The sequence below is a fragment of the Falco peregrinus genome, chromosome 12 (assembly GCF_023634155.1).
Source record: "Falco peregrinus isolate bFalPer1 chromosome 12, bFalPer1.pri, whole genome shotgun sequence".
In the NCBI taxonomy this organism is placed as follows: Eukaryota; Metazoa; Chordata; class Aves; order Falconiformes; family Falconidae; genus Falco; species Falco peregrinus.
In genome coordinates, this window is record NC_073732.1 from 21,372,667 (window position 1) to 21,398,932 (window position 26,266).

General features: G+C 47.4%; 1 protein-coding gene across 4 annotated transcripts in view; it reads right to left on the reverse strand.

The window, feature by feature from the left end:
• The window catches only part of KCNMB2 (potassium calcium-activated channel subfamily M regulatory beta subunit 2), a 152,579-nt gene that overhangs the window by 46,110 nt on the left and 80,203 nt on the right, over positions 1–26,266 (reverse strand). Inside the window, exon 1 of one of the 4 annotated variants that reach the window (XM_027780403.2) lies at positions 4,853–5,293. The exons of the other annotated variants lie outside the window; for them this stretch is intronic. Coding sequence (XP_027636204.1) covers positions 4,853–4,902 — 50 coding nt within the window. The 5' untranslated portion in view covers positions 4,903–5,293. Of the gene's footprint in view, positions 1–4,852; positions 5,294–26,266 lie in introns of those variants that run through there. 4 annotated transcript variants of the gene reach the window in all.

Genomic DNA, 26,266 nt, shown 5'->3' on the forward strand with positions numbered 1-26,266 from the left:
TTAAGACCTTTCCTGAGGGAGGCTGGTTGGTGCTGCCTGTACCAGATGGGTGGTGGGCTAGGAGCATGAGGCAGCTCAAGGGCTCCTGCAGCCACCAAGGGGTGATGCTGGGGGCACATGAGAGTGCAGCCAGAAGGGGCATGTGGGCACCAGGTATCTCAAGTTAGGAAAACAAGACATGAGGAATAGAGCTCTGCTGTAATGTTGCAAAGGGGACAAGTGCTAGTGGTGACCTGCTGGGTGGTGGGAGAGGATGAGGTGCAGAGTGAGCATGGCACAGCTGCAGGTTTCAGTTAAAGGTGGAGGAGGAAAGGCAGACTTGGAGATGGTGTAAAATGATAGGGATTTGAGCTCTGGGGGAGCTTGTCCCTGATAGCCCTTGACGGTGATCCTGTTCCCACCTGGGGCCCACCATGAGGCTGCATGACCTGCTTTTCCAGGGCTGCTAGCTCCTGCTGGCATCAGAAGCACGAGGCCCTGGCTGTGTTATGCTGACTCTTGCCCTATAAAGCTGACAGCCATAATGGATGATAGTCCGTACTTCTGTAGTATCTTCTTCAGGTCACTTAATAGCATGTCATTGGCAACGTTGAGGGCTGGGTTTCTTGAAGAATAAAGTTTGGCCGTGGCCCTACAACATGGACTCCCAGTCTTTAGTGCTTAAGATCAGGGGTGAGGGGCTTGCTTTCCCTTCCTGCTGACTACCTCCCCCCAAAAAAACACCTTTCCTTACAGCTTATGCTGTATAGCCAGGACTGCCTAGAGGGTCTTTAGGGATGTTAACTGCTCAACCCGAGCAGCTAGCTGGTCTTGGCTTGATGCTCAGACTCTGAAGCCACCTCCTAGTTGAACAAGCGTACATGTTCTAATCGGCGTTATTGGTGGGAGCAGCTGCCTGTAGTACCAGGCAGCAGAGCTAATGACACCACCAGAGGAGTTCTGGGCTAGACTATAGCAATAACTTATTAAATATCTCTGAGAGGGCCAGCTTTGCTAGTTTTGGAGGAATTACAAAGAATTGAGAAATAAATGAGTCTTCTTTGTGTCCTTGGTCCATTGCACAGGCCAGGACTCCTCTAGTTATTTGTGGGCTGAATCTGTTATTGACTGTTGTATTCCTTGGCATGAACTGAAATTTCAGCCTCCAGGTTCATGGCCATTAACCATGGCGAAAATAAGTGATGCATTTGTCTCACTTGATGAGTTTGCCTGTGGAAGCTGCAGATGGCTTGATTGACTGCGGCTGGGTACTTGTACCAGGTGCCTAGAGAAATGGCCAATCTGGAATGGGTGCGTGCTTGGGTGATGTGATGGGCCTTCCTGCAGATGCTGGGCACTTGGCTGGGAGCAGTGCTCCAAAACAGCTGTGGCTTTCTGGTGCTCTGATGAAATCTGCTGCCCCTGGGTTGAGAGTGTGGTTGTAAGGATAAAAAGGGGACTGGATTGAATGCACCTGATCCTTTATGGTGGATTCTGCTAGAGCTGTTCTGCTTGGACTTTGCCTTGCTTTCCCTGACACCTCTAATGTTAGTCACTTGCTGGTCTTTTTGATTCAGCAATGTAAACCAAAACGGTCGTGATTTCTGCCGCAAGAGTAAGGACGCGAGCTGAAGCTTTCAAGCACCTTATGAGTATGCAAGGGAGACTAACGCACTTGAGGCTGTCACTACTTTAAATCCTTGAGTGTGGGCCTGAGTGGAGTTTGAACAAGCTGTGTGCTTATGCAATTAAAGTGAAGCTGTGCTGCTTCTGGACCGCTTAGAGCCCTTGATAGGGATTCAGACAGGTCAGCTAACTGCTGTGTGGTCATCTATTTAATCCCCAAATGGGGAGAAATTGGCACCTGTGCTGTGTGGAGGAGGCAGTGGGTTTCTGTCTCGGGCTGTGTAACTGCAGGCTTGGATCCTGAGCAGTGATTGCCATTTCAGCAGCACCTGTGCTCTTATTTTGCTGGTGGTGTTGCTTATTTTTATGGATCAGGAGGCTGCAATCAATTCCAAAAATACCAAGAGTACAGTTTGAGCCATGAGATCAGGAGTGGATGTGCACTTCGGAGAAAGCACTGAAGAAAAAATATTTTGAAGAGAGTATCAATTTTATAATTACTGTAAAGGATTGACACAACAAGGGACTTCTTTTTTTCACAGAGTGAAATGGAAAATCTGAAAACAGATTCTGGAAATTTTGATTCCTTGTTTTCCATCAACTTGTGTTTGGGAGCAAACACACACCTTCCTTCCCTGCTTTTGCCTTCTGCGGACAAGGCAGAGCTGTGGCTGGGAACGGAGCTGTGCTGTGGCTTTAAGACCACAGTGATACAGAAGAACAGTGATGGAAGGCTTTGGTGGATGCTCCTATGGAGATATGAAATGATTAATCTGCAGGCATTTGAGAATGCTTATGACTTAGCTTTTGGTCTTGTATCTGTTATTTTAGTTGTGGGGCTGTTAATATCTTGTAATGCACATCAGGTCATATCTTAATGATTAAAAAGGGTCTGTTTTATCTGTGACTAGTGAGAAATGCAATTATTTTTAGCGTAACTTCTGTACCAGTCAGAAGTGGTATTAAATGGGTTTAATAACTTAGCTGGAGGTTTGTTCTGAGGCATTGAAAGTGCGTCGTCCCTCAGACCAGCATGTTAGTGCAGCTCTGGAGCTGGTGTGAGGGCAATGCAGAGGGGCAGGGGCCCTGGAGGCCAGGAGATGGAGGGCAAGGGGGTGGGGGTAGGACAGCTTACAGTATCAGGTGTAGTATCTTAGATTCTACCTCCCCAGCTGTCCTCAGGCTAATGGGTCAGAAGTCTAATAAGGGTGACAGAGCTGGGGGACATTGAAGGATGGGGAGGGGAGAGGGCTGGAGAACGGGCTGAGGGGGAAGGAAAGGTCTTTTCCTTTCACACAAAGACCTTGTGCTGACAGTAAATCCCATGCAAGAGCAGCCTTAGCATCCTAGTGCTGACCTGCTAACTGCTGGGAGGCAGCCCACAGTGCTGAGACCCAGCGGGTCTGCTGGCAGCAGCGGGATTCTTCCTATCACAGCCCCACATCTCAAACTTCCAGTGCTTCTCAAAACCACGCAGCTTCAGTCAGACCTACTTAAGTGTGAATTAGTGGAGGCAGACTTTGGTTTTAAGTAGAACAAACCCAGCTGTGAGCATGTGGGTAGGATGTAGATGGGCTTAAGTTATTTCTGAGACTTTTCATTCATTTCTCCCTTGTACGAGACTTATTTTGTCTCCTCACCAGCCTTTACGCATCAGCAGCAGAGTTAAGACTTGGAAACAGAGTAAAAAATGAACAGTTTTCCAAGCTTGTCACATTCTCTAGTGTGAAGGGCTGCTGTTCAATTCAAACCCAGTACAGAAGCTAATTGCTGAGAAACAGTGGGATCTTTCAAAGCTCTAATTAAAGGCAATTTAAAATCTCCACTGATATTAGCAAGAGCGTAAAACTACTGCTGGACACATACCAGTTAGAAAGACCAGCTTACTGAGGGGTGCAGCTGACCTGTTTTAGAAGTGGACATGGCTGTGCTGGGCAAATTGGGAGTTAAACTGGCAAATATTGTATAGAAATTTGTCCTGGTACCCCTCCTGCACACCCCTGGCAGTGCAGCTGGGAAATGACACTTGTGAGCACTAAGTGGCAGGTCATGTGCTTGTGCTGGAGGGCGAGCGTGGTGCTGAGCGAAGCCAATTGATCTGAACTCAGCCCAGCAAAGAGCATAGACATGTGCATGAAGCACAGGGGTAACAAGCATCTGTGGGGCTGTATCAGGGGTGCAGATTTTCAGTTCTGTACTGGAGAATCATTTACCTAAATGATAATGAAGTAATTTTTTGCCTGACTCCATACTTCCACGTTCATTTCTAATGTAACACTTACTGAAATGGCATTGCCTCATACTTTTGTTAATGACCAAATATCCCACCCCACAGTGTTTACCTGCATGTGGGCACATAGAAGTGAGCCCCTGCCTGCATGGGAGCTGGAGGGAGTTCTGCCTCAGAGTTCAACTGGCACTAAAACTATTACTGTGAAAGTGCATTTCTACAGTTGCACTGTAATATTTTTTGCTCTAGACCTCTAGTTAAATGCATGTTCAAGTCTAGGATTAAGCCACCTGGCAGTAAATTAATGGTCCATAGTGTAGCTACTGCTGTGATACTTCTCTTCCATTAAGAGAGGCAATGCTGCTTTTAGTGGCTTATATGCCCAGAATAATGGTGCTTGTGGCTTGCACCTGCATAGGAGAAGATGCTTGTTGCATTTAAACAAGATTACATGAGTCAAAAGGCATTGCTCAGCCCAAGAGGCACTGCAGAGCTGCAGTGTCCCAAAGGGAGACTCTCGTGGGAGTGGAGGCTTCTGGCATGTCCCTCTGTGCATTGTGCCTGGGGGGGGTGGGGTGTGTGTGTTCATGTAGACCCCTTCACTGATTAGGGTCTGTTCTCTCTGCCTGCCCTTCACCTGGAGGGGTATTACAAGCATCAATACTTCTGTGTTTGTAGCCTCTGCACAAGCATGCAAAAACCAGGAGACTCCTTTGCTGCCACTGCCCGTCTGCTGGCACAACATGCAGCACCCGGTTATTCATGAGCTTATCTACCAAATAATCCTTAAATATCAAGGGGAGAAATGTTGGGTCATTCTGGACACACACATGCAATGCTCCAGCCTGCTGGGCTGCCTCTGGGCTTTTGAACAGCAGCCTGGAAGGCAAGGTTCAGTACTCGGCATCGGGGTCTCCCCAGTACCCTGCCACTTGGCATGCAAAGTAGCACAGGGAGGGGGGGACTTTTCCGGCTTCTTTATAAGAAAGAGTAGAAAGGGAAATAAGAGACATTTACCAGCTTTGAAGGTGGGAAGGGTGCTGAGGCCTTCTGCTTTCTTTTCCCATTGCTGCGTTCCTTGTCCCTCTTGGGCCCCATGTTGCAAATCCTATGCTCCCATCTGAAGAGCACTGGCTGTGGGCTCCCTCCAGAGCCTGTTGATGCAATCTGGGTCATTCAGAGAAGGTTGTCAGGAAGGATTCTGTGCCTCCCCGCTGTGCTGGCACTGAGCTTTGCCTTCCAGGGCATGTGAGGGGCCAGGCTGGTCCTGAGTCCTCCTCCCAAAGCTGGCTTGCTCAACCCACTGCAGCCTTGGGACTCCCAGGGCGTCCCCTGGAGCGAGCAGCTGAGGTAAGGGGGATCATGCTGGGGACACAGGGAGACGCCCTGTGGGATCTGCCTAAGCCCCTTTTTTGGGTGGGGGGAAGTCAATGGCTGGAGCTAGTGCAGAGCATCCCTGTGAGGCAAAACCCATCTGCCCTGCCGAGGGGCTGCTGGTGAATAAGGGGATTTCTAGCAAGGCAACAAAGCCCTCCTGGGGGATTTCTTCAATTGGGACTGAGTGGATTATGACAGAGCTAATCTGTATGGTTGTTTCATAAGTTTCCCCAGTGCCTGGATTCTGAGCTCAGCAACGGACTCTATATGCGCCGAGAATAATTGATTTCTCAAACACCATATAAGAATATGTGCATGCAGAGGTCTGGAGCAAATTACATCAGTTTCTTTGTATTTCAACTTTATCTGTATCAAAATCTCTCCCTGTTTCAACACAAGTTTAGTACTGAGGGACCAGATTTGCTGCCAAGCATATGGCTTGGTGGAGGCCACCCTTTACCTGGCAGTTCATATTCCTCTTGAATCCCCACCTCTTTCCTTGACTTTATTCTCCTTATTACACAGGCAAATGCTTGTGGCAACAAACCTTAAACTCAAAAGCCAGTGTTTAGACCACTGTCAACCTCTTATTTATTTGCTGCTGTCAGTGTTCACAAGCAAAGAGAGAATGCAGGTGTTGTCCAGCCCAGGGACCACACTGTACAGGGGCTGTGCCGCCCTTAGTCCCCGTGTCGAGGCCAGCTTTGCTGCATAGCCAAAGTCACGTGAGCGGTGCATTTTCAAGGCTTTCCAGACCAATAGTTACTGCAAAGCGGCGGAACTGAGGACTTAAGTTCCTATCTGGACACTTTTTCTGTTCGGCTGCAGTTTTTTATCCAAATTATTTAAATGCTCACTGCCTCAGTTTCTCCACTGGTAAATCCCTAACCTGCCTGTTTGCTGTTCTTGGATTAAAAGCACTCTGTAAGATCCGCTTCATGTTCTAGCAACTGCTGCTTGCACACATTTGGAAAAACAAACTCTGAATGCTTCCTGGGGAGTATGGATATCCCAAATCAGCCCAAGGCTGGAATAACAGCACTCTTGTGGCATAGTGTGGTTTGTAAGCTGAGCAGTCCGTGGAAGTTTGTGCTTTGCCTGTGGGAAGTTTGTGTGCAGTTACAGCTTTCTCAGCCCTTCCCTGTTTTAAATGCAAACATATAAACGACTTCAACTTAACCCTAAAGTGAATAAAGATCATAAATATGAAGTCAAACAAGACCAAATAGCCCATTAAGTGCATGAATGCTGGCAGCCTGTTTTAATTTGCTGCTACTACATCTTTAATTTGCCTGGCACAGCTGGGAAGGGCAGCAAGTGAATGCTGTACGAGCCCCTGTATGAAGCTGGAGGGGGATGGACAGTGAGTTACCCACTGGCTGTGAGCCATGGCTTGGAAATTCCTGACAATTTTTTTTGCAGTGCCAAAAGCAGCTTGCTGTCAGCAAGTGTTTCTTGCACCCCTTCCCTACCCCATATGCTGTTTTCAGTCTCTATTGCAGCATTCTGGAGTATTTTTGCTTTCTAAATAAGGCCCGCTAATAAGTGGTCCTCCCATGATAACATCACAATATGCATCACTAAAATGTTACTGTAAGCCTCTAGCTTCAGCCCACAAATGCTACTGACAGCTAATTAATTTCTGAGATGAGCAAGTGTAATTTATATCTCAAAACAGCACTTGAAACTGTTTGCTTATAAGAAGCCCTTCACTCAAATCCTTGGTTAAAGCCTGGCTTGTGCCAGCCTCTTGTCGGACACAATCGCTCTAGGAAAATCCTTTTCCAGGGTGCGGTAAAGCCTGAATTTGCTCTAATACGTTTTAATCTTCACTCCCTGATACTTCACAGCAGCCCATCTAAGCTCTCGGCACTGTCCCAAACACCTCAGCGCATCCTGCAGCTTCCCCCGGTAAGGATCAGGTTTACCTTAGTAGCAGCGGAGCAGCAGCGCCCAAAACGGAGATTTCAATGGGATCTGACAGGGAGATTTTCCCTCTCATCTACATACTTCTGTAGTTTCCACCTTTGGGAAAACAGCCTATCTACAAGCAGGAGTTTTCCATATATCTTGTCTCTTGATGTCTCCAAATATTTCTCACTGCTCTTGCAGTTCCCAGGCAGTTTTAATTACTTTGTTTTTAAATGCAGGCGAAGCACCAGGGTTCAGTAATTATTCAGAAACAAGCCGCCAGAAGGAAGTGGGTGCAAAGACCATCTGAATCCAGTCAGCCCAAAAAAGGGGAGCTTTTTCTTGTCAAACTTTGTTTCATGCAGCTCCTTGTTATTCCCACCTTCATAAAATCTCTTCTTCTCATCTGCTGTCTGTGTATCCCTGGCTGCCTGGGCTCCTCCGGGGCATGATGGCCACCCCCACGAGGGCAGGATGCTTGGCACGGGGTCAGTGCCTTTGCTGTCATTTGGTGAAATTCATCTGTCTCACCCGCTCCTCAAAAGAAAACTGCAGGAGTCTGGCAGGAAAGCGGGCTCAGGGTTGGGGCAGTCCCAGTATTGCGCTGCGCCCGTGGCCAGCACACGGATCGGCAGCACCTCGCCAGGCTGTGCAACCTTTACTTTCCAAAATGCCAGGGCTGTGCAGAAGCAGGCATGCAGCTCTTTCTCCAGTGCTCACTCTTCCCTGTGTATCCTTGCACGTGCCGGTGTGAAATCAGGGGCTTCCCAGCCTTCCCCTCAGTCACCTCCATCGGACCACTTTGTCCTTGGGTGGTATTTGCTTTTCTGAGTCAAGAGTATGCTGGAGAGACGCTCCCATTCATCTCCGGCTGCTCACTGATTTCCCACACTGTGTGCTTGCTATTTGTTCCTATGGCAAAAATAAAAGCTGCTTTTGCTGGCGTGGTCCATGGCTGGTTGTGATAGGATCTTTTTCCCCCTGTTTAAAATGTAAGGTCTCACAAATTAAGAAGCTACAGCCTGTCTAGATCTTATACCAGTCAGTGTCTGATTCATCAGAGAATCTCCTTGGTAACTAGCTGTTCCTCTCTGATGATTTGCTACAAAAAAGCTCTCTCAATTTAAAGATAAAATACAGTGAAAGCAGAAGAGGAGCTGTACCATATAGGTACCTTATACAGAAACATATGCCTTGTGTGCATGCAGCTGTACTGGCTATTTTCTGGTGTGTGTGGGAAGCCTTCTCTCTGTGAGACAGCATGGTATCATCCCATGGATGGGAAATGTGCCCCAGCTGCACTATCTCTGCTAGGAATCTATTTTTTTTTTTTTTTCTCCAGGGCCAGTAACCCTGCCTGCAGGGTAAATAATCCCACAGGTGAAGATGTTGTTGGCATCTAACAAGGGGTTCAGCAGTTCATGCTTTAATAAGCCTGATTTCTGGCCTTGTATGGGACTGATCACCAATTACAAAGATTCAGAGAGAGGGTGACTTTCTGCAGGAGATGTGCCTGGTCTGCTTGATGTCGCTTCGCAACCCTCCTGCTCTGGTAATGAGCCCCCACTGCGTGACCTCTCTTCACCCTGTGGCAAAGCACTGCCTGTGCTCTGGTGGCTGCTTGAGTTGCTGAAGATCTGTTTGTTTGTTTTAGTGGTTGGTTTTTTTCCCTGGAACAAGCATTGCTGAAAAAGTTGATCCAAGGGAGGCTAAGAATGTTCTGTGTTTCAAATAGCTGGTAATTGCATTCAAAAATCAGTGTAAGTGAAGCATTTGACCTGTGAATGCCCAAGGCTGGGCAGCTCTGTGGTGAGAGCTGCCTGGAGTTAGAGGGATAAGGCGAAGGTACGGGGCTAGAAATCTGTTTGTTGCATGTGTCCTGGGTACCCCCAGCCAGAGAGCTCTGACTTTCTGTACAAGTGCTGCTGTGTGGGGGCCTCTGTGCTGCTGAGCCCACCAGGGTGGAGCAGAGGACAGGCAACTGTAAATGAGTGCAGCTGAGCTGCTTTCAATTTTTTTTACTAGATAAAGTAGGAATTGAGAATCATTCCTAGATTTCTCTTGCAAAACCCTTCCAGCAGCCTTCAGGTGACTCTTGGTAGCAGCCAACAGAGGTCTGTCCCTGTTAGCTGAAGGATCCCTTTGAGGCTGGAGTAGGGCAAGTCCACAGCCAGGATGCTGGGCAAGGTACCTTCCTCGCTGTATTTCCTCAGTGGCCTTATATGCCTCCTGTCCTGTGACACTAATTCCTCTGAATTAATACAACAAACAGCAACAAAATGCCAGATCCATGATGTGTCTGTTTTCCCTGCCTCTGGCTTTGAGCTTGCTGTCAAAGCTCACCCAGCAGCAGCAGGGCTATCGCATGCTGTGGGTGTTGGCAATTTGGGACAAAATCTTTGTTCCTATAAAGTGTTATGGCATCTCTGATGTCCGGGCAGGATAGACCCAGGATTGTGCTCCCTGCTTGGGATCCAGCCCATGGAGGGAGGTCAGGTCCAACAGCACTGGTGCCTGGTGTTGGGGTGTCTAGTATCTGGTGCCATTCTGTGACCATGGCGTGGCTGAAGCCACCAGGCTGGGAAAAGCAGGCTTGGTTTTGTTTGCCCAGGGGTAGCAGGAGCTGCATCTGCCCCAGGTGAGTGCCAGGGCAGAGCCTGGGTGCCATGTCCTACTGCATGACTCTCCTGGAGCAGGGGATGCTCCCTAGGAACCTGCACTGTGGAGGCAGCGAGCAAACCTGAGGGTGGTCTGTTTACCCTCGCTGGAGCTCTGGAGTAGCCAGACAGGCAGATATCAATTTTTGTTATATGTTTTAATCATGCTGTTGTGACTTGGAGCTTGGCATGGGGAGAAGTGGGATAGCATCAAAACCTGCTTGTTCCTCACCCCTGACCTGGTTCCTGCAGCCATCAGCTGGTTCCCCTGCATGCTCCTGCAGACAACATCTCCCCGGCTGCATCACTGCCTGCCTTGGGCAGCTTTGGTTACAAATTCATGTTTATTTAAAAAAAGACACCAAACCTTATGTACAGTGTTTTACTGTTTCTATCTCCTTTGCAATGTGCTTCTATTTTTGGAGACAGAGCAAAGTGGCTGTGCCTATTTATAGCAGCGGAAGGTGTGTGGATCCCACAGCCTGGGGTGGGCACAGGGCTGCCTGCCTGAAGGTGGTGCGGTTGTGCCCTGCAGTTGGAGGGAATTTTTTTTTTTTGCTTTTCTATGACTCTTCCATTTTATTTCAATTGCTGGTCTAATCCTAAATCAGATTTGAACTTGAAGAAATGTCAGTGGCAGTAAGAAAAAAAAAAACAACCAACCAAACAAAACTGACAACAAAAACCCTGAACGAAATGTGTACAGCCTTGGCAAGTATTCTTTATGAATTGGATTTCTGGAAACAAAAGCTTTGTTGCTGTAAAACAATGAGCCTGCTACACTCTCAGTAGTACAAAAGGGTTACGTTTGTGTTAAGAAGATACAGGCTTACTGTTTTTAGTCTGTTCCTGTAGCATCAGGAATGTTTAATGTGATAATGAATGTAATTGAGGAACTGAAAATACAGAAAACTGCAACATTTTCAGGGGTGATAATGATTACAACTATAGTGCTGCTGAATGGTTGGGGGGGTGGGTACAGGTGTGGGTAAAAGCAGACTCTGATCCCAAGTGTGGGTGATCCCATGTCCTGTCACACTCCATGGGAAGGCCCCAGGCAGCTCCAGCACAGCCCTGGCTCCAGGGGCTGGACCCTCCTGGGTGCTGGTGGGATGTGCCCACCCCAGGATGGCTCTGTTGCGAGGGCACAGGGAGGAGGAGCTGCTGCCTTCTCCCCCGAAAGCAGAGGTCGCAGGAGGGACAGTGTCCCCTCTGGGGTCTGGTGGGAAGCAGGGCATCCAGAAGCAAGCCTGGCTGTGGAATTTAGCAGCTACGTTTGTTTGAGTAGGTCTTTACTGAGTGTTTGCAAACCTTGATAGGTTCACAATTTGACCAGTTTTGCAGCTTTTTTTTCCCCCCAAAATAGCAAAAGGGACACTTCTGACACCAAAACCCTCCTCCTAAGTACAGGGTTGCTAAAGCTTTTCAATTAAATGCTTCAGAGCCTTTAACACGGACAAAACGTGGCATTTTGTCTCCAGCCCACTGCTCAGAAACTGTGAAGCTGTTCTGTGAAGCTTCCCCCCCACCCCACCCCTGCCAAAATAGTCTGCAGCAGGCGCCCACCATGAATATTTTCAGCCCAAATTCTATGGAAAGCGTAAGCAGCAAACTCATCGGAGGGCCTGCCAGCTATAGGTGGGGTCACCTATAGAACTTTGGCCACTGCTCACATGAGCCCTGTCCCACGCAGCTCCCGCTCTGGCTCTGGGAGGCTGCGGGTTGCCACGTACCAAATTCGACTGCTCCTGTACCTCCAGGCAACTTCACTGCTAATTTTAGTCCCTCTGCGATACAGTGGGGTGTTTTTTTATTTGTTTGCTGGTGATTTACTGTGTGCATTAGTCCGCAGCAGAGCTGGCAGGGAGGAAGGCGATTCTGCCGTGGCCACTGCCCCCAGGGCAACAGGGTTGAGTGTGGGGCGGGTGGGCTTCTGTTTGAGCTGCTGGGCCTCAGCCTGGTGGTGATGGGTGAGAAGAAATATCTGGGACCTAGGGGAGATTGAATATATTTTAGATGCAGCCTCTGAAGCCACTGAATTCAGAACAAGCCTGAAAGAAATGACAGCCTGCAAGGGTGCAGTTGGGTTTGTGTTCAGCCCTCTCCAATTTTAATTTGTTGCTCTTAGAGGAGGGAAACTTTCTCCATTAGAAAAATTGCCTCGTTCTAGCGGTTTTCTAATAAATTATGGCTTCAGAGAGCAAAAGTCATTTGGTGCCCTCCCTTTCGAGGAGAGCTGACGAAGGTCCCCTCGCATGCCGGGATACGCTCCTGGCTGGTGGTGCCGGGGGCAGTGCCCGGTGCTGCTCCGTGGGGCTTTCTCCCTTTTGCTATGGTCTTGCACAGACGGCTACACAGCAGCTAGGTTTGTCCATTAAACCGACTCCCTTTAGCACATGCAATCAGTTGTGCCATGAGTTCCATTTAAGCCCACCGCAATCAGAGGGTACTTTGCCGAGGGGAAAAGACCGCAGGCAGGGCGGAAGGTACGGCTGCGGTGATGCATTGGCTGCGGTGTTCATGCTCATAATGCAATTGCTTACATTACAAAGCAATTATCAGGGCTTAAAATTCCAATAGCATTTTGAAGGCGTATATGCCTAGGGGTTTTCCATTTGCAGAGATGTTTCTTTTATTGTACCTCCTTGCCTAATAACTTCACCATTTTAAACACATTGAGGTGGTTTAGAAACCTATTTGTGATCTTTGTTGAAAAACAAAGGCAATCCTGCCAGCTCCACACAGAATACGTGCTCTGTTGCAAGCTGCTCCTAAGGCCTGATTTAGGTTTTGTGCAGGTTTAATGAGGTAAAACCCCTATACAGTGTTTCCTGCCCCCTGCCTTAATTTTTGGCAGCACATCCTTCAGCTGGGGCAGAGCGCTTTGGTGTTCTCTCCATCACTGTGAAAGCACCAGCTTTTCTCAATCTGTCCACCCTCCCAGGAGCAGCAGTCGGTCTCTCTTGCAGTAAATTTTCACCCCAAATACACATCATTCTCACAGCCCGTTCCTGATGCTCTGCAGACAGGCTGGTATAGGCTGTGGGAAGGGGAAATTTTTTCCATCAGCTGTTGAAGAGGAAGTTTGCTGGTATTTTGAGGTGGTGCCCTGTTGGAGAGCAGGGTGTTGGGGCAGGCTCTGGGCAGCTCTGGAGTCCAGCCCAGAAGAACTGAACTGGGACCTACTGGAGGAGATGATTCAGGCACCCCTTCATGTTTAGCAAGGGAAAGGCTTTCTGCAGAGGGTGGTGTCCAAACTTGATGATTCAGCACCTCCTGGGAGTGCTACAGTTCCCTTAAACAGTATCAACAGACTATCACACAACTGTTTATCGTGTGCAAAATGCGTAAGAAACTGCATGAGTAATTTCCATAGTAACCATAATCATAACCTTCCTATGTAGGGATTCAGTTGCCTAAGAATGATGCATAATTGATAGTTGCATGTACATATGTGTCCTTGCGTAAAGCATGCATTCTTCTGGCAGCCAGCATCTTGTTTCTGGTCTTCCACTGCTTGCCTTATAAGCACTCACAAAACCTTGATTACTTGTGTGTAATACCCTTGCGCTAGACATATGCTTCTGTAATGTCTTAAGGTTATGTGGAATTCTATTTGCAATCCCTTTTATAAATAATAATACAAAACACTTGCTGCTAAATCTGGCTGTCAGCGAGCAAATGCCAGGAACCAAAAATTATTATTATTACTATTATTTGCACTATTCCAAAATCCATTCATTTGCTTGTCGCGGTGTTAGGTAATGAACGCTCTGCAGCAAGGTCACAATTCCGTTTTACATCAAATAACTATCTTTTCTCATGTATGATACATGAAGCATATTTCTTGCTTAGGGCATGATGTTTTATTAAAATTATTTTCCTTTGTTCTTTCTTACAGATTGTCTATTATGACTCTAAAGATTGCCTGCATGACATCTCTTTTTAAATTCTATGCGTAATTATACAAAACAAATTCATCTGATGCTACATTAATAAACCTCTCATCACTTTCTTTGAACGGGGACACACACTGCTATTATTTACCAGACAACATGGATTTATCCAAGCTTCATGGAATTTTTCAGTCACTGACACATGTATCAGATAGGGGCAGAGCAATGATGGAAATAATGTGAAGGCAGACTGTTCAGTTCAAGCTGAAAAGACTAATGGAAGCAGTAAAAATAGTAGAGATATGAAAGCAAGGACTACTGAAATATCTGAGATGGGAACTTGCAGGAAAGGTTCACTGCAGCTGCAGACGTGCCTTGCTGAGTGTCAGCCTGGGTTAATTTGCAAGGTGACAGATGTCTTGGGAATGGGCAAATGCTGAAGAAAAGAGATGGTGTCCCTTGGCCATGTCTGTGCATGGAGCTGAGCTGCTTTCAGGTGTCCTTGGAGCATCACTGATTCACTGCAGTTGTGGCTTTGCTTGTTTTTGTGCATGATTATGCAATCCTACACCTGAAGTTTTTTTAATTTACCAAGAATGCAAAAATCCTCAACCTGCTCCTGGCAGCACAAATACAATTTTAACTGACTGCCCGACTCTACACTGCTGGATCTTTTTCATCCACTTCAGCTGCTCTTGCCTCAACCCCCAGCTCTTCCTTTGAGCCCAATTTTCCCTCAGTTGGTTGTAACATTCTCTTGCTGGGCTTCTAAGTGTTCCTGCCAGCCACCTTGCCCAGGTGTCTCTGGTTCCACCAAGCCTGCTCCTAAATACCCACCCATGTTACCCTGAGATGTGACTTCACTGTCTTCTCGCTGTGACTGGAGGACTCTCCAGGATGTCCCCAGCTCTCGTAGCATGCACCACACAAGGACGGATGAGCAAAGTGGTCCCCCCACCCTAAGTTTGACTCTCAGTTCGCAGGAGGTAAGTGCTGCTGTTACCATTTTGTGGCTAGAAAACCTACTGGGTGTCAGATATTAAGTGTACGGCTCAAGGTCACAGTGTGTATCTTGGAAATCACTTGATAAACACTTCATTCTCAGCAAAGGATGTGCTTTGGGCTGTGATCTTATCCTATAACAAAAGCTATGCTCCTCCTTTCATTCTAGTCCAGTGGTGTATGTTGCTCACAATAATAGGAAAAAGATCATTAACTTTGCCTTCTGATATATGTTTTTAATTTCTTTATTCATAATGAGTTCATTGCTGCAGTGGCAGGAATGAAATATGTGAGACTACTGGAATTTCTTTGCAGTTCAGCATTAATTAATGTCCACTTCTTACACAGCGTTAACAATAACATGCCTAATCTTTCAGAGGCCTTTGTGAGAAATTCTTTGTTCTTTTCTAGTCGGCAAGAAGTGAGATTTGCATTTTAGCCTCTTGTTTAAAACAGCTTCTTAAAGGCTTTGAAGTGTTGTGTGTTGTAGGAGAGTTGAATGTAACATCCTCGTTGACTGACCCTGCACCATGTAATTGGGATTCCAGTCGATCTGCTCGCCTTGTCCTTCCCTGCACCGACTGGCAAACATGAAGAGACACTTCATTTCCACAGAGGCCATGATAAACTTCTTATTAGAACAGCAGCTCTCTCAGCCTTTATTCCTTTCTTTTTCCAGCAGAGTTTTAGTTAAATACACTGTGTCACCCACTGTCACTGAGGCTCTTTGCCACTGCTGGGGTGGGATGGACTCCCAGGTCTGTGAGGTGCTTTTTCTCACCTGTCTGTTGCAATAAGTGTGCTGCAAGTGATGTTGGTCTCTGGCTCTCTGGAGGGTTAGACATGAAATGGAGTAAAACTGGCCATGCAGTGGTAGAAATGACACTAAAATCAAGTTGCAATTTCTCTATACTGTGAGACTTGCCTTATAATACCATCTCCAGGTTAAACCTGTTTCTTCACAGGTCAAGGGGGATGGATTTAGTGGTCTGAAACACCGATTTTTTTTCAGCACACCTTGGTGCTGCTCTGGGTGTGCAGAGAGTGTGCACAGCTCCTCAGCCCTGCCTGGGGGAAAGGAGGGCTGGGGATGGGGAAATCCTGACCTGGGGATCTCAGTAGAGCCTGGGGAATAGCCAGGCTGATGGGTTGTGGCTTATAAGCATTGTGCAGCCCTCTGCACTTAATGATCTCTCCAGGTCAGCAGCAGGATTAGGTAGACTTCAGGCCTTCAGCACCACGCTAAATGTCTCTGTTGTGAGGATTAAAGGAGTAATTTGCTGTCAGAGGTCAAAGGCTGTTGCACTCTCCCTTCCTGACCCTTTAAAGCATGGTCTAGTGTGTCCTTTTTTAGTGTGGACAGAGCAGAGAACTTCATTAATGCACTGAAATTATGTGGATTTAAAAGAGAAATGGCTTTTCCTTTTCTGAGCACCCTGTAAGGCTGTGTGGGAGTGGGGGGATGTTGCATGGCAAACTTGAGAATTTCTGGGTGACCTTGTTACTAAAAGCTTCATCTTGCTGCACCAGGGAATACCACTGAACTTGTGCATGAACTCTTAATTTTTGCTGTTCCTAGGCTGCTGGATGAGTAGCTGTGGAAAACAATGGGTTTGAGCACAATTTCACTCCTAGGTGCAATTTTCCACTGGTTGGTTCTTATTTTTAAAAGCAGGAAATCTGGTGATCTATGCAGGGCAGATCCTCCTCCCCGGGGCCATGTGGGAGTTGGAAGCTTGTGTTCTCTGGGGTCTGCATGTTGCCTGTCTGTCCCCTTCCATGCCTGGATGGGCTGCTGGGGCTCTGAGCACCCTGTTGTGCACAGCAGGCAGTGCCCTGTGTGTGACATGCCTCCTAGGGCAGCATGAATTGCCAGGGTGGCTCTGACCCCTCTCCAAGGGGGACAGCCAAAATATCACTGCCAGCTGGAATGTGCTGGCATGTATTGCAGGGGGTTGGACTGGTTTCATGTAATAAGCCCCTTCTGCCCTAACTACACACACCACCACCCCCCAGCTAAACTGTTTTCCATGGCTGCAAAAAAGGGTATATGATGTAGCAGGAGAGCACTGAGGGAGCTTATGGGCTTTACCAGCTTCCTCTGCCGCTGGCACCACGCGGTCCTCCCTGGACAGCCCTCTGGCTCCCCGGACCCAAGCTAGAATGAGAGAGCGCTGCCTCGCCGTGCTAGACTACGAATGATGCCAGCATTAGGGCAGATTGCAGGAGGTGGGGGATCTGGGGGAGGGTTCAAAGCTGGACCTGGCTGTCTGCTCCTGCCTGAAGCCACCATCTCAGAACTCTGCATGCCACGAAGGGAGCTCTCTTGGACCTCCCTGGATCAGGCAATGGAGAGAACCAGCCGTGTATCAGCCTGTGTGAGGGCAGGGTGGGCTGCTCATTTGCTACAGTTTTCCCTGTCAAGGCTTATGCTCTGCATGCTTAGGATGGCATTCCCAAAAGCTCTTGCCATGGCCGAGGTCAGACACACCCTGTGTCCAAGGGCAGCTTGGGCATGAGACAGCTTCATGGTGTGCAGGGTGCTAGAGGAACCTTGCTCCTCACAGTGTCCCCATGGCCATCTCTGATGCCTTGCTGTGTGCATTGTGTGTATCTGAACTTGAGCAGTGGCTTTGCTGGCTGGGACAGATGCAGCTGTTGGGAGTCCCTCGCCCTAGGAAGAGTTCTCTCTTTGCTTTTCAGCTTTCCAGCCCTGCTTTGCTCCAGGTTGGAGTTTGCCCAGTACTTGTGCAAAGCAGCAATTGCAAAGCCAAGTTTTGGGGAAGCTGTGGGCTGGGAATGCAGAGGCACTCGGAGCTCTCCTGCACTGAGGATGCCCAAGAGGCACCACGTCTGGCTGCTGGGCCCCAGGAGAGCAGCCAGGGCAAACTGCTCCTTTCATATCTTTGCACTGTCACGTCAGAAAGGAAATTGGAAGTGACAGCTACTGCAGTTTCCCATCCTAGCTCACCAGGGCTTGGTGCTCGCTGTTACAGCCAAGCCTGCCATCTCCTGACCCAGCAGCCTCGGTGGGAAAATTCAGAGGGTGGGATGCTGGATCCTGCTTTGCAAACTTTCCATTAGCAAAGTTTCTTCCTTTTTGTTTTTGTGTCTAATTTGGAACATGTGTAGATTTTGGTTAAAAAACATTAACAATGAAGAACCCCAATTACTGCACCCCAAGGGCAATGGCATCAGCTTCCCCATACTGCATCTAACTTTTATTGGGGCTGGGGAGGGGCTAAATGCAAACTCCAGCAGTGGTACAGGCTCTTCAGTAGTTATATCATCTTGTTTCTAAATGTGCTTTGCAGAAAAAAACCCTGCTTTAAAGCTCCACTGAGAAATGTAGCCCTGATTTAATAAAATGCTGTATTTCCAAAGCTCCCATTTACATTTGTCTATGTTGAGTTTTGTATGCAGAAGTTTATACAAAGAAATTGCTAAAATTCCCAATGAATTTGGTTATCAGAGAGGCCTTTCTAATAAAGATAATATCTGCCAGCTCTACTGATGTATTTCTTACTGGGGCGATTTTTCATTGAGTCTAGAGTAGATGTTCTGTGATAAATTGTTAGTACTGTCACTCTTGGTCTTAATGGCATGAATAGCCATTTAGCTTGCAAAACAGAGCCATTTAGTGGCTTGTGGGTTTTGGCATCATGCTCAAGTGTTCTCCAGCCTTTCCTGTCTTTTGCCAATCTCTCTAATTCACTAACTTTTTTTTATAATGCAAGAGAGGCTCCTGCAATGTCTCTCTTAACCTGTGCTGCTCAGACTCTTACAATGGATGCGGCCTACTTTCAGTGCAGGATGTGATCACTGCTGCAGTTTACCTGGCTGTGTTATCAAAGAAGCATGGATGGAGTTAACACTTCATTTTTAGAGCATCTCTAAGGCTTGTTTTGTATCTTTCCCTTTCAAAAGCTTTTGGATCACACTTCCTCTCTGGTTTTTGCAGCCAGTTGTTGCTCTGGACCAAACAGAAGCCTTAGAGATAATCCATGCTCTGTATTTTTTGCACAAACTACGGCAAGTTCGTTCATTACGGGGGCTGCTGCTGCTTGCTGAGCCAGTGCCAGCTAGATGCGTATCCCTTAGGCATCACAGTCTGTCTCGTTGAGGACCCACAGCCCCAGGCTGTGAGTCCACAGCTGCGCTGTTCACTTGCTATCAGATGTTTGCTTACTATCATGATGACAATGACCTTGTTTCCCTGCCTGGGCTTGAAGTCACCACTGTTATACAGGGAGTGTACCCTGCAAATGGGGACAACTGGGAATCTGGAAGCAGCCAGCCTGTCCTGGTCTCTGGGACTCATGCTCACGCTCCTTCCTTGCTGCACAGTAGCAAGTGGTGGGAGGTTCTTTCTTTATTTCTTCTGTTAAAGTATCTGTTGCTGATCTTATATGTCAACACACTCTGGTGTCTGCAGGACACAATATCTTAATGAGTTGTTTAGCATCTGTGGAGATCTCAACAGAAACAAACAAAAAAGAGTAAATGTTGTGCAGTTTAGGGAGACCTGTGTATCAGCTTTATCTAATACCAACCTTGCGAGAAGTCCTTGGATGAAGTGAACTTGCTCTTATTGCTAGCAGAGATAATAAAGTTGAAGCAGTTTATACCAGCTGTGCACCTGGTCATTGTATCTAACGCTGTAAAAGCTGCTGTGGAGGCACAGGCTAAAATGGCTATTCATCTTTGATCCCTCAGCAATATGAGCCTCGCTAGTAATCTCCAAGACTAAGGTTAGAGAGAGCTCAAATTTTACCTACAGTTTGCTAAACCCTGTTTACAAAATCTTTCAGTTCAAAGAGAAAAGTACTGCCCAGGCAGCATTATGGGGGTCTCCCCTCCTTCACCGTGCCCCTTCTGGGCTCTCAGGTGTGAGCACGTGGTGCCTCGGGCGTCTGAGTGTGCGGTGCTGCAGGTGCTGCACCCAGCACCTGGTGTTCCCAGGGGAGGGGGTACCACATATTTACCAAACTGCCGGTCCTGGGGGAGCAGAGATGGAGCCAGATGGGCTTTGAGAGAGTAAAACTAAGTTGGAGGAATATACTGTCCTCCAAGACTGGGGTTGTGCTTTCAGTGTCAGCTGGCTGTGTGGCGAGAGGCACTTCGAGTTTCCAGGTGGTTTTAATTACACTGCCTCTGTAGAGGAGGGTGTGAAACACAACTACACAAATAAAAACAGCAGTTGAACTGCTAGGATGCCTGGCTGCAGGCTTTGAGCTTCCAAACCAGCATATGTCCCAGCCCCTGTTTCTAGGTTCTCTGTGTATAAATAGATGTCTTATTAAAAGCAATTAATGAGAAGGGTTTCAAATGCCAAGGCAGAAAGCTACAGAGGCCAGGAGCCAGCTTGTCTCTGGCTGTCTTGGGCCAAGCCTGGGCTCGCTCCCTGGGCTTCGCTGGAGTGGCACTGGGTTTGCTCTGGGAGAACAGTGTGCCTGATCATCAAGAGAAAACAGCTTTCAGACTGCAAAGCAGAACTGGGTGAATTTTGTGGTTTGCTTGCCAAAGTCTTGTTTTTGAGTGTCTGCTTTGTTCTCGCGTATGATGATGAGAAAGGATGAATTTGGTAAAGGTTGGAGTGCTTCAGTGATGGATGGAAAACTGTGTTGGTATTTTTTTCCCCTCTCAGCTTGTAGTAGTAACACTATGTATCTGTTCAGCAGTTTCTTAGGAAACTGTTTGCATCCCTTCCTGCAGTACTTGGTACCCTGGGTATCTCAGACTGCAGGAAATGTTTACTCTGTCTTGTTTATTCTTCTCCCAACAATGCACAGGCACAAAAGACAATTTGGAAATGCTTCTGCCTTTTGACTGACAATAGTAATCTTTGCTTTGAGTTTTGGCAAAAGGTTCATGGTCCCCAGAATGCCTTTCTGTTAACTCTCATTTCATTTGCATGACTAAACAGCGGTTCTGCATCACTTCGTTACAAAAGGTTTGCAGAGCTCCAAATGTGTTTCATTGCTGGAAAAAAATCCAGCAGTTAATGAAGCTTCTATGTATGGTTAAATTGCTTTAAATTAAAAATCTCAATAACACAATTTCTTTTATCCCTTTAAAAGTTGCCTTAGGCAATAGGAGGTGGTAAGGCTTCGAGCTCCATAAGAATCTGGGTGTGGATGGTGGAAACAATGAAGGATGTCTTAATTTATAAAATAATCCTAGTTACTGTCAGCACAATAATGTGAAACACGGATGATTCACTGCTGGAACTTGCTGCCACATCGAATGTATTGTCATGAATTATTTAGTGAATCTAATTGAATGTTAATTTTGCTGTTGGAGATAAGTAGCTATTGAGTTTAGTCTGAAAAATCAATTTATATATGTCGTAGTACTGATATCCCTTGGAATGTGCTTGGGAACATCCATAGTGCTGCCTCCTTCATGCTGTGGTTTTATGCTCTTCTGTTGGTACTCCAGTTTGGCCTGGGATGTCCAGCAGCCCTGAGCTCCCTGATGTTTTACCTGTGGGAGGATGTAAATCTTCCTGGATTTCCAGGGTCAGGGGACATCTTGAACACCTTCCCTTTTCTGGAGCACTTATAACGTTTTTGGGCAGAACATTTTGGACAGAAACACCTAGTTCACTGAGCAGCGCAGAAGGGCTTGAGTTTGTGCCGTGCGGCCGGCAGGACTCGCAGTGGAGATGCTGTGGATCTGCTGAGCCACAGTGGAAGTGAGCCAGGATGTAATAAAGCTGGAAAGTAGCTCTGCAATGGAAGCTAGGAAACAGTGTAAAGAGGTTGTGTAGGCTAAGAAACCTAGATTTGGTCTATCGAGGTCGACATAATCTACTGGGGATTAGGTAGGATCAAGTAATTAATGAAAAGGATAATTTATACCAGTTTTCTAATCCCTGCAGGCAGACTAGATGACACACTTCTGCTGTCGACCCTTCTATATATGGTGTTTTGTGAAGAAGTGCAAGGAAGGGTGGGCAACAGGCTGCAGGAGTTTTCACTAGCGCTTCCCAAGTACTCTTTTCTGTCAATCCAGCAGCCCCCCTTCCCTGCAGACATTTGGTATGACAAACTCGATGCCTTTTCTGGTAGCCTGAATGCACGGACATGCCAGTTTCCTCTGGGACCCCTAAAGCATTGCACGGTGCAACCCGTGTCTGCCCCAGCACACTGCTGCCATGCCCTGGGGAGGATGGTGCTGCTGCTGAGTCAGCTCATTGCTGCAATTACCCCTGGAGACATCATCGTAAGTGATACACGCCTCCATCGCTGTAGTTCAATAATTTGAAAGTATCAGAAAAAGCAGCATCCTCAGGGATGTCCAAACTCTGTTCTTAACTACGTGGTTTAGCCTAATTGCCTCTGTGGCTCACACAACAGAAATATTTACATGGGCACTGGTGTGTGGCGGGGCTGGAGCTGCAGGCCAGCAGGTTCTGCTGCTCTGTGTGAAGGGCTGAATTCTGAATAAGCAGCTATCGCTGTTCCTGGATGTTCTTGTTGGCTCTAACTAGGAACGTGGGGAGAGGTATCTTTCTTAGTATATACGTCTGAATGACAAAAAAAATAGTTGCAGTCAATGATAAATTGACCAATGAAGGATTACCTACTCCAAAATTATCCACCTGGTCCATGAACAAATGGATCTGCCATCTTGTGAAAGGAGTCTCGTGTCAGGTAGATGTGCAGGTCTTAACAGAGTTATAGTCTGCTATCTCCAACAGTAGGGCTGAATGAGTTCTGTGAAATTTTTCTGCTTAGAAGTACTCAAACATTTTGCAAAAATGGCCTAAATCAAAGTGATAATTTTGGCTGCAGATAGGACGACTTCTGAAACTGTCACTTTGTTTTGAAGCTCACAAAAGTACTGTTCCAATACTTTCACAATTAAACTCTTGGACTCTGTTTTGCAGTAGTTTTCTAGCTTAAAAACATCCCTTAAATTTTTTTAAAAGCTAGATTTTGAAATATTTAATGTGGATTTTAATATTTAAATGAAAAAAAAAAAGTCCTTTTCAGGTCAACTGCAACAAACTTTTTCCACTCTGACCTGCTTTGTCCATCAGACTGGAAAATCCATTATTTCTCCTTCTCTACAGGAGGTATTAGGTACTTGGCAAGCAAAAATGCTGAGCTCCCAAAATGGGTGCTGCTTCTGCCAGTGCCCGACCTGGACCTTGACTTGGGAGAGAACACAGCTGGGCTGGCCATAAGAAAAGTTTGCACCAGGGAACCCCCTGCTGGGTTTCGAGGTCCAGAGGTGTGATGTTTCATCACAGAACTGCATTGCCCTTCCTGACATAGCAGCTTTGATGCCAATGAAGTAGAGCCTGAGCGATCTGGTGCTTGCAGCTTCAATATGGATAGCAAAGGTTTGATTCCCACAATGTTCTCACTTTTATTGCTGAAACACGATACTCCAAACTACTCAGCTGTGGCATCTGGAGCCATTTAGCTGTGTGTGAGCCTGTTCCTGGGCGTACATCGCAGGGCTGTGCCTGCTGCCACCATCCTGGTCCCCTGCTGCGAGGGTGACTGTCCACCCTTGCCAGCCCTGTGTTGTGGGGAACCTTAATGTTAAATTAAAGGTGAGGCGTAGTGGGGAAATCAGTCATTTCCTTGGTGCTCATGTTCCTGCTTTGGCTGGAGGCTGCCAGCACAGGAGCAGGCAGAGAGCAGGACCTCGGCTGCAGCTCCCACGCCAGAGCTGCAGGGCTCAGCAGGGAACAGCCGGGTGCTGCACCCACAGATATGGGGATCTGGAGGTCAGCTGGCACCAAAAGACATTCAAACTGCTCCAGCCTTCAAGGAGAGATGGTCAGATTTGGAGGCAGCTTTGGTCCTGCTAGGCGAGGCTTTGGTATGCTTCCCTTGCTGTTTGCATTCTCATTTTATACAACATGGGGCACTTAATGTCTCCCCTGCTGTATACGTCTCATCTCTTCTAAAACTTTTCTGGAAGTGTGAGTTTTGTTTTGCCTCTGACATCAAAGACATGGTGCACTTGCACCCTTTGAAATCAATGTCTGAAATACAAAGTGGCATATTTGATTGCGCTGGATTTGGCCTCTGCTAGGCAGCTCTTAGTACCTCTGCTGCGGCAACTTGCTCAGAAATAATGTTATCAGATTAGCATAACCAAAGTGGGAAGGGCTCCAAAAACACTGGTAGAGATAAAGCAACAGAATCAGATGCAACATGCCTGTTTCCCCCCATCCATGCAAAGAGATGTGATACATGGTCACCCAGGCAAAGGCAGGTAAGAAGTGCCTTGAGCCAGAGAGAAGAAAATAGACAGCTATTTCCCACTGTTTGTACCAGTTTGTAGAGTGCTACAAATTAAACTCTGCATTATTTTTAGCCTGTGTTATTGTCAGCCTGTAGCATTTGGGAATGTTCTTGACGTGGAAACATGTTTATGTGCACCCTTTTTTGTCTTTTATGTCACTTTACAGCTGTGTGACACACCACTGAGGCTGCAGCTGGGTGAGGAAGCTGCTAATGGGGCTGTGGTGGGGTACTGAAAACAGAATGGGATCTTTTCTTTTGGAGGTGGAATTCCATTTCAAATGTTTCTCCAGGAACACAAGCCCTTTCCTCCATTGTCAGCTTCACCTTATCCACCTCAGAGTGAGCCTGACTCCTGGGGACCCTCACATTCCCAGCAAGACCTTTGCATCGTTCTGACCCTGGTCCTCTAAAGCCTTGCCTGTGTATTTTGCATCATACACCAGAGCAGTCCTGCTCCTATAGCGCTAGCCCTTTGCATGCAGGGATGAGGGATGGTGGTGCAAGGTATCTCCCAGCCAGGGAGGAAGCTTTGCTCCCTGCGTGTGGGTTGTGCTCCCCATGAACTTTGCGCACAGCCTGGGCTGGGGGGCTGCTGCTGCGCTTACAGGCTTGAGCGCAGGCAGCAAACGGAGCCTGAGAGGCGCTGCCATAGGTCAGCAGTGGCTGTTTGGCTGACTGCATGGCTGTTGTTCTACTTGGCAATTTGTCCTGCCTCCCTCCCCGTTTGGAGAAGGTATTAATTTTTTTGTGGGAATAACCCCAGAGACACTTTGATTCCAGTGCTGAGGACTTAAAGCCAGTGAATCGGCGTAATGCCTTGTGGGCTGTTACTGCACTTCATTGTACAGGACCTTCTTTACAGATGAACAGGGCAGTTGCTTTGCTCTTGCTATATTTTGTATGATAAAGTGCTGACTTGTAGGGGATGGTGGTAAAAGCTAATGTGAAAGTGAGAAGAGTAGACTGAGAGAGCATAAAACGGGAGCAGCTCAAAAGCTTTGGGACTTGCAGACGGACATCCAAAAGCAGGATGAAATGCAGAGGTTTTGCCAGCTGAAGTGGGAAGTAGCACCTGTTAAATTTGTAAAGAGCTGTTGGGAGAAAGGCCAAATTCAGCAGCAGACTGTCAGTGGCCGGTGCCTGGGCCCTGTGCCGTAAGCCGCCAGCCACACCGTTTTCTGTGGCCCTTGGGATGTGCAGGTTCCCTCGTCCCCGTGTGGGAGCAGGGTGGTGGTATGAAGTGACTCTCCTCCAGGAGGCTTTGTGGGCAGGAATCCCGCCCCAGCTGGGCTCCCCCTGTGCAGGGGACCCCTTTGACTTTACTGCCTGCTGTGTGTGCAGCTAAAGGCCATGAAGACACTTACAATCACCACCACTGTCACCAAAATACGCATTTAAAGCTGCTTTATTTTTCTTTGTTGTTGTGTTCTCTGGGCACTCTCTCCTGATAGCATGGGTATTGGGGGTAAATTTACTTTGAGGTAACGGTAATGGTTATTGAGCCGTACGCTGAGTGTCTTTGTGCCCATTAGTGGTGCAATCAGCACTAACAACTGGCTGCCCTGCAGGTATAACTGATTGAGCAATACAATGATGTTCTGACTGGCACAGGGATCCTTTTGGGATGTGATTTAAAAGGTTATCAGTGAAAGGTGGAGGAATGGATGGATCCCATAAAAGCGAGGGCACGGTTGGATTGAGCTCTTTCCACCACCCATTCATGTGGTATGATACAGCAGAAATGCTAAAATGAGTGAGCAGGCTGGGCCAGCCTCGCCGCTGGCTGGGGAAGGGGATGACTTTCTGCAAGCCTGGACTTCGCTGACCCACCCCTGGCAGCTGTTTTGGCCTTTGCTCCTGCCCAGCCTCTTGATGCTTCTGGGCTTTTTCCTTTGCTGTTAGCCCAGCAACTTGCAGCAGGAAAATGGTTAGCTGGGATAGAATCCTCTTGAACGACTGGGAACTGTTCTGTGGTGGATGGCAAGATGGAGAGACAACAGGGAGCAGGGAAAGCTGTCCTGGGATTGCCTAGAGGGGGTGGGCAAGTGGCTGGAGTCTGGGGGGAGTAAAAGGAAAACTGAAGAAGGAGGGGCAAGAAACTAATAGCCCTACTGCCTGGTTTCATAGGTCCATGGCAGGTTAGGGCTGTCCTGAAGAGCTAATGTGGAGTTGGAGCTCCAGGAAATCAGTCTGCAGGAGCTTGTGCATTGATCTGTTTAGAAGCATTAACCTGAGGAATTTCTCCATCTACACTTGTTTTCATTTGGGTGTGTGTTCAGAGGCATTGATTTTCTTAAGATCTGAGCATTGAATTAG